Source organism: Hakea prostrata, chromosome 5 (genome assembly GCF_041222555.1).
Source record: "Hakea prostrata isolate BN-2017 chromosome 5, UWA_Hpros_2, whole genome shotgun sequence".
In the NCBI taxonomy this organism is placed as follows: Eukaryota; Viridiplantae; Streptophyta; class Magnoliopsida; order Proteales; family Proteaceae; genus Hakea; species Hakea prostrata.
The window spans coordinates 15,340,744-15,349,059 of NC_142604.1; the positions used below are offsets into that span (position 1 = coordinate 15,340,744).

General features: G+C 39.5%; 1 protein-coding gene and 1 non-coding gene across 3 annotated transcripts; one reads left to right on the top strand and one right to left on the bottom strand.

The window, feature by feature from the left end:
- Positions 1-903: 903 nt before the first annotated feature.
- Positions 904-7,741, top strand: LOC149015387 (putative nucleoredoxin 2). 2 transcript variants are annotated; one of them, XM_089156196.1, is made up of 4 exons: positions 904-1,243; positions 6,226-6,720; positions 6,926-7,599; positions 7,700-7,741. In XM_089156196.1, exons 1-3 carry the CDS (start codon positions 1,067-1,069, stop codon positions 7,550-7,552), a joined length of 1,299 nt encoding a protein of 432 aa, XP_089012322.1. In that variant the 5' UTR covers positions 904-1,066; the 3' UTR covers positions 7,553-7,599; positions 7,700-7,741. The 2 variants fall into 2 exon arrangements, with proteins under 2 accessions (XP_089012322.1, XP_089012321.1); XM_089156195.1 differs by lacking the exon at positions 7,700-7,741 and having other exon boundaries at positions 6,926-7,693.
- Positions 7,732-7,815, bottom strand: TRNAL-CAA (transfer RNA leucine (anticodon CAA)). The gene has a single exon. It is a non-coding gene; the product is annotated as a tRNA-Leu (tRNA).
- Between the last annotated feature and the right edge of the window lie 501 nt (positions 7,816-8,316).

Below are 8,316 nucleotides of genomic sequence, written 5' to 3' on the forward strand. Positions count from 1 at the left end.
TACATTATCTGATATCTGTCAGGTTTATTCAGGACGACGTGTCTCTTATCCTGTGTCTTCCTATCTGAGAACGGACCCACCTCGTCACCTTCACACCGTAGGATTCTCCTCGTGATGCATCAACTTTAGGACTGATAGTCAACAGATCAATGCTCAGAGTCTGCGCCGCAGAGAGAGAAAGAGAAGGCGATGCCGTCACATCACAGCGGGGTGATGATGTGTATTCATGGAGTAAGAGAAAAGTACTGCCCTTGAAATTCTAGCCAGCATGCGTTGTTAACAATCCAAACACGCAAATCCAACACGTGTGTCGATCTGATAACATTTGCTCCGGCAGCCTTCCCGGTCACGTGACTTCATTTCCCCATTAAACAGGAGAAAAGTAATTGTGGGACCCACCGAACTGCCGCGACGACTCTACGTGTTGGAATCTCAACGGCTATGCTTGATTCTAAAGTGGTGGGACCCGTGAGACTAACTTTTCTCGGCTTTGGAATAATGAAAGATAAGAAGAAGAAGAACAAGGAAGGAAGGAAAGAAAGAGGATTGCGAGACCTCCTCGACAATGAAAGCAACCAACAGCTGCGAAGTTCTAAAAAGGAAAAAGCAAAACAAAAACGTGGACACTTGTCCGTTCAGCTTTTTACGTGTCGTTCATCTGCTTCACGTCTCTTTTATCGGACTTGAGTAGTACACTCTCTTTCTTTCCCTTTTAAACCTCTCTCGGTACGTCTCGTGACTCGTGTCCTTTATTGTGATTTTACATAACTACCCCTCTAGTGTGTCATCTCAAAATCCGACGGTTACCGTTGCTCCATCTCTGATCAGATGGATCCCCATCAAGTCTTCCTCGTCAAGTTTCGGAGAATCATTCTCTTTTAAGGCAAGGAGAAAAAACACAAGTGGGAGTACGGAATTTTCTGTGCTCCCTTGTTGCATGGGATGAGAGAGCAATGCATGGTGTGATACCCGTGTGTGTGAGAAATGAGAATGGATAGCAGCGTTTGGGTATATAATGCCTTGAAGGAATTTGAAATAAACTTTCTTAACTTTTTGCAGAGGAGATATGAGGAAGGAGGAGGTGAATCGGTTGAGCTCAGAGGACAACAGTGCTGAAGGAAGTAGTAAAGATGATAAGTTCCGGGCAGTGAATGGTGCTTCAAATCATCTCTCCATTTCTAGATTTTCATCTCTCTTGGCCTCCAAGGATCGTGATTTTCTGCTTTCCCCTACCGGAAACCAGGTCTCTTCCTCTCCTCGCTCTCTTTCTCTCTAAGTTTGTCGGGTTTCCTCCGTTCGGCAAAGTTTCTGGAATTTTGTAGTTCAGATGATGGTTTTTTATGTATCTTGGCATTTTGCAGATGGTGATTTGATTGAACAGTCTTTCAGTATTATTTATATGAGCGAAGATCCAACTTTTATCTTATAAAACTATTAAACATTCCCCTTTCTTTCTTTACAACAGAAAAAATATCTGAAAATCAGCTTTCTCTACTTCGTTTTTCTGCCTAAGAAATTTTGTTATGGCTAGCTTTGGGTGTTCATATATATGTGGTAAGATGCATCTCCTTTAACTGAACTGGTGGTCCGGACCAAAAAATTCCTCCTGATCTTTTTCAAGCTGAAGACTGAGAACCATGGAATGGTTTCTGATGATAAGATTCTCATGCAACAGACTAACCCAATTAGTAAGAACTGGGAATTTTTAAACACTTGATAAATTGCTTGTTAAGAATCCGTTGTGTTCTTAAAGTTCTTCCATCTTTATTTTTTTCCTTGTAATCTGTTATCGTACGACCCAGGGTCCCAGTTCCTTTTCTTTGATGGTAATTTATCTTTCAGAGCTTACAGCGGTGTTGCTTTGGAATCAAGTTCCCGTTGATGTGAAATTGTGGTCCTCCCTTCTCACAACTGTCTAGAGCTGTGTCAGTGGTACTTCACTCTCCAATTCATTTTCACTAAATTTGGAACCTGTGTGAGCTGTTATTAGGGCCCAAAGGTGAAGAATACTTCAACTGTAGGCCATAGATTTTGATTCTCAGGAGAGATGTGCTTCATGTTTGGTGGGGGGGGGGGGGGGGGAGAACTGACAGATTCAGGCGGTGTAGATCTAAAATGAGATTTGGAGAGACTAGCATATCATGAGCAACTGGTAACAAGTATTGCTTTCAATAGACTTGAGTGGTGAAATAGGATTCATGTAGCCGATGTCAATCGTCAGTATGTGGCTGAATTTGTTCTCTGATTCTCAAGGAATAACTCAACAAGGTAGTCTTTCTTATGTGACTTTTTTGTGCTTCTGGTAAACTGTAAGAAGAATCAGTACCAAACACAAAAAGGGATGCAAGAAATGGTTTTGCTAGCCTTGCAGTAACAATTCACTGGTTACTGATGTTTCCATCGGAGTACTATCTAAGGGGTTAATATTTTTTAGGGGTGTAAGAGTTTCTTCATGCTGAAAATTCAAAACAAACCCCACTGAAAGCAACAACAGAATCTCTTAGTATTTAGAGACAATGACCCCATATACATGACACTTTTGTTCCTATAGTTCTAATTGAACTTAAGTCTTATGGAACCCTATTTGTGTAGGAAGAGAACAAAGAAAAGTAAAAAAATGGGGGAGCCATTGAACGGCATGTTGAAGCCAAATGGCGCACCCTCATTGGTTCTTTGTCAGTCCCTACATGGTCTTGGGTGCTATTGCATTATCAGTCCCTCCTAGAACTGAATACGGGATATCCTATCATCTGGTTTTGCTGATTTATGCATAGTTGATAAGAATCCTAAGTGAAGTTTCCGGTGATATAAATATCAACACAGATTCTTCTGAAAAACATACAAACATAAGGAAATTGAGTATAGCGATGCAAAGAGCCCCGGATAGCTCAGTTTTTTTTATTATTGTTTGATGTGATGTGACTTCACCTTTCTTACTACTACAATCTTTTATTCATAAAGATACTAATTTTTAAATTCTGCAGTTATTTGAAGTTTCTACCAAGTCTTACCGTCTATTTCTACATCATAGCTATGGCCCTTTTTGGAACCTTACTCCACATTCAAATAAGAATTTGTGCATCTTCAATTAAAGTGTTACTAGCGAAACAGTATTTTCCCCTTATAATTATATTTTCTCCACCTACTTTAGAATTCCTTGAGATATTAAACTCCACCATTGAATACTATCTTTATGCCTTGGACTCAACCCAACCTATTTTTCCCTCTCTCCTAGGATATGTTCTCCTTTCCCCCCTCAATTATCTTATCTCTCTCTAACCTTTGGCTCCCTTAGATAGTTAGATATCACCTTTTTCCCTTTCCTTTCTATTGATGAACTTTCCTTTTTCATACATAGACCTCATATTGCATTTTTCTTTGCTTCTTTCCTTTTGTACTTAGGGTTATGAGTCCTGATATTAACTTATTTCTTACACACAAGTCACAACTCCCTAGTTTGGCTTTGCTTTGCTCACAGATCACAAGGTAACTCTATACACCATTCTTTCCAAGTCAGATCATCTCCCCATTGAGGGAGTGCATATTGCTCCAATTCCACCATACAATAGGGATGGGACCCAATTGGAATCTATTGGGGTCCCGCCTCTAAATTATTTTATCAATATTCAGACATGGGTTCCACACCTATTGTGTGGTGAAGAAGCATCAAGGAAGCAGTATGTGCTCCTCTGACGGGGAGGTGATCCAACCTCATTCTTTCCCCTCTCTAGGAAGGCAGTGGCTTTTTTTTAGAGAATATCTTCTCCTACTATAATAAACATATAGCCACTTCCTAGAGTTCATGCACTTTCTTTTTCCCACTACATGTAAGTGAATAAGCAAGGAAACCAAACCTCATATTTGTTTTTCTTTCAAAACCTCAGTTAATTGTTTGGTTGAAGGTGAAGGGCCACCAATCTACACATATCCACGCACCATTTGCAATGATTTGTCAACGTAGGGTCTAATATCATTTTTAGGGAAGAAAATTGCTACCATGAGGTAGAATACATAAGAACATGAGATTTAGTGTCTTTTGGCACAACTACCTACAACAACCATGTGAACAAGAGATTTAGCTCGAAAAACATAGGAAACCACTTTCCACCTCACAGTGTGACCTCTGTTGCTTGTCTCTAGGGTTTTCCCCATAGACAAAATATATGAAACCCTAAAAACCGTAGTTTCCACACAAGTATAACTTTCACACTATAATAGACCCAAGAGCCAAACCAATGTATACGAACCTGAGAACAACTCTATGGGCCATTGGGAGTAAGACATTATGACCAACAAGAGGAAGGGGGGGGGGAATTTGCAATTATATGACCCTCAGCATAAGGAGTGAGGATACAATACAAACGTGGTGTTGATTAAAACCTAATATAAAGGTAACATTGTTGAGAAATGCCATGCACGGCTTTGGCCTTGTATCCAATATGACCTCAAATAAAGATGATCGGAGGGCAGTGATCCATATTCTCCTTCTTGTTATTGCTGCTGGGGTTTACTTACATATCTCCTAGCTCTTTTTAGGCTAAGATTTTAAGATTTAAATTAGTTGTTTTTTGGAAAGTTTGTGTTGAATAATGCCCTTGTACATACAACAAAGTTAAGGCTGCGTTTGTTGAATCCGGATCATCACCCCTGACGAGGAGCACTCTGTGCTCCCCGACGGGTTTACCACCACAAATTCGGTGGGACCCACCGGTAAAAAATAAAAAAACCCTCCCATCACCCAACCCCTGGGTCCCCCTGTATTTATGGTGGTAAAGTCGTCGGGGAGCACAAAGTGCTACCCCGATGGGTAGCTGATCCGGACTCGCGTTTGTTTGCTAGAATAAAGGTGGGGAGGGAAAAAAGGGGTGGGAAAATTCTTGAAAAAGTGTAGATTTCTTACTTTTTCCTTTAATCCCAAAATGGTAGATTGTTTGGTTGCTTGGGGTGGGAAAGTGAGAGAAGGAAACTTGTCTGGTGATATGGCAACCCAACTTTCCCACCCCAAGACATTTTAAAACCTCACATATTTGGTGGGACTTTGTGGGAAAGTTGGGAAAAGTAAAAAGTGGGACCCACCACTATCACTTTTCCACAAAACTCTTTCATTTCCTTTCCTTCTCCCTCACCCCACTACATATGAGACCCACATGTTTTTTTTTCCCACCCCACCTTTGCAAACAAACGCAGCCTAAGAGTATGATCAGTTATACTTGTGAACTATGGCTCACCTGACCTCCCCTGTCATCAAAATTTGCACAGTGGGACTATAGATATTCCCATCCATAAGTGTGTGATCATGTTATTTTTTCTTAAGCTGTACACTTCCTATTTTCTTAACCCCAAAAATCAAGGAAAATAGGTGTTTTTTTCCCTAACCCCAAAAAAGTGGAAAAAGGTTGCTGCTCCATTTGTTGGAATAAAATTTTGTAGTTGTTTCCTTCATCCCACTATCCAGACCTCACCGTGTAAAAACTCCATTTGTAAATGAGAACTGCTAAATAGAATTCCAGTTTTATAAATGAGACATGGGTACACCTTTAAAATTCCCTATATTAGTAAAGACTGATGATTAGCTTGTTTCTCCAAAGGATAACCTGGAAATTTTTTCAGTGTATGACTGTATGTCATTTTCCAAGTAATTGATACATTAAAATCATTGTGCTCTTAAATCTCATGATCCATACCATTTCATTTATCTAATTATAATAGGGTATACCAGGAACAATATATCGCCTGATTTTACTGAAATGAATTTCTATCTCCTACTATAGATCAAAAAAACCCTAGCAACAGTATCCTAATTCTACCGATAAAGCTGTAGTGTTAAGGTGCCTAACCCAAGCTGTTCAACAAGATTAGAGAAACTAATACAGTTGGTTTGTTGCGTTACATTCTAGATGTGACACTTCAAAGATCAGTGTGTAAAGAGTAAATTTTTTATGTATGAGAACTGACTTTCCCAATACATACACTACATTTTCCCCCCCTCTTGTTGTCAATTTCAATATGGATATTTTCAGAAAGAATTTCAAGAGTTGCCTAAAATCTTATCATCTTATATGGGAAGACTCATTTACCCAACTGACTTGTACTTGTTCTTGAAATCCTGGAGTCTGCTTGTTTGGGTGAATTCTTTATGAAACATAGCCTCATGTGGTAGCAATAACAATTTTTTTTTTTTAATAACATAATTTACTGCCCTTTTCTATTTTATTTTAATTGTAGGTAAAAGTATCGGAGCTAGATCGTAAGGTTGTAGGCCTTTACTTCTCAGCTAACTGGTACCCGCAATGTCGAAACTTCACCTCTCTACTAGCAAGTGTATATGAGCAATTGAATGGTCAAGGGGTTACATTTGAGATAGTTTTTGTATCATCTGATGAAGATGCTTATGCCTTTGACGACTATCGTGCTTGCATGCCATGGCTTGCAATTCCATTCTCAGATTTGGCAACAAAGAAGGCCTTAAATGAAAGATTTAATGTCGAAGGTATTCCATGCTTGATCATTTTCCAACCTAATGATGATGATGATGCTGGAACATTACATGAAGGTGTTGAAATCATTTACCGCTTTGGTGCCCAAGCATTCCCCTTCACTAAAGAGAGATTGGAGGAACTGGAGAATGAACTAAGGGAGAAGCATGAGAGCCAGACAATAATTAATTTACTAACAAACCAAACTAGAGATTTCCTTTTGGGACATCCTTCACCCAAACAGGTCAGTCCACCTTACTCTTTTGACCTTTTATAAGTTCACTTAGTCTCAGCTGTTATGGAAGGGATTGGGTTTGATTTGCATTAGCACTACAATCTTGGCTGGGTTGACTCCATTTTCCGGTGAGATGAACAGGGTTATTAGTCACATTGTCTTTTACATGAAATTGGCTGTGAAGTAGTTTATGGATACCCTTTGATATGTGCAGGTACCTGTAGCATCATTGGTAGGCAAGACCATTGGACTCTACTTCTCAGCTCAGTGGTGTATTCCAGCTCTGAAGTTCACCCCCAAGCTGATCTCTATCTACCATAAGATAAAGCAAAAGTTGTTGGAAGATCGGAAAGAGCAAGATGAGGATTTTGAAATAGTACTCGTGTCCAGTGATCGCGATCAGGACTCATTTGATTCATACTTTGAATCCATGCCATGGTTAGCATTGTCATTTGGAGACCCAACCATCAAGACCCTCACCAGGTACTTCGATGTGCGAGGGATCCCTTCGTTGGCAATTATAGGTCCTGATGGCAAGACCCTTTCTAGGCATGGAAGGAACCTTATAAACTTGTATCAAGAGAAGGCATACCCATTTACAGACGCCCAATTGGAGTTGCTGGAGAAGCAGATGGATGAGGAAGCAAAGAACCTCCCAGCATCTGTGTTCCATAAAGGGCATCACCATGAGCTCACACTAGTGTCCCAAAGCACTGGTGGAGGGCCTTTTATATGTTGTGACTGTGATGAACAAGGTTCGGGTTGGGCGTATCAGTGCATTGAATGTGGCTACGAGGTGCACCCAAAATGTGTCAGGGCAAAGAACCCTGAAACCAGCTGATGTGTCAGTTTAGCCGTTGTCGTCACTCGCTAATTTCCTCAGTTGAGGTTGGTGATTGTACTCAGTAGATGATATATATATATAGGTAGTAAACACAAAACACAAAAATGACACTGCTTGTACTTCGTTTGCTTTTATGTGAAACAGATGCTTATGTGTTCGTTCAGAAAGCAAAAATTTGTCAGAAGTGGGATTTGAACCCACGCCCTCTTTCGAAGACCAGAACTTGAGTCTGGCGCCTTAGACCACTCGGCCATCCTGACTGGTTGATAAAATCTTTACGGTTTAGCTATAATACTAAAATTAATAAATGTTCTACTAAATGTACTAACTATTCACAAGTACTTACCGTAACGTTTGTAATCTACACTGGTCAGATTTAGTATCAGTTTGATAGACCCAGAAAGTTTTAGGATCGGATGAATTGTATCAATCCAAAATTTTTAAATAAAAACTAAAAAACGAAGTCAAAATGTAAGAATAATAAAAATTAAGGGATAATTAGGTAATTACTGTTATCTCCTGCATTATCTGTTAATCATTAATAGAATTTTGCTTGCTTCTCTCACTTTAACAGTGTTAAGAGAGAGGCTGTTAAGGTTTTATATATAATTTACTTTTTGTCTATCATTAAATTAAGAAGCCAAAAGACCAATATTATCCTCATGGCCATGGAGAAAAATCATACGGAATATCAACCTCTTTGCCTTTATATTATTGTCATTTTGGATTTCAAAGAGTCAAAACTTGATGAGATGAACAAA

Coding starts and splice junctions, on each gene's coding strand:
- LOC149015387 (XM_089156196.1), top strand. CDS start 1,067: ATGAGGAAGGAGGAGGTGAATCGGTTGAGCTCAGAGGACAACAGTGCT. Junction 1,244..6,225: donor TTTCCCCTACCGGAAACCAG/GTCTCTTCCTCT, acceptor TTTTAATTGTAG/GTAAAAGTATCGGAGCTAGA. Junction 6,721..6,925: donor GACATCCTTCACCCAAACAG/GTCAGTCCACCT, acceptor TGATATGTGCAG/GTACCTGTAGCATCATTGGT.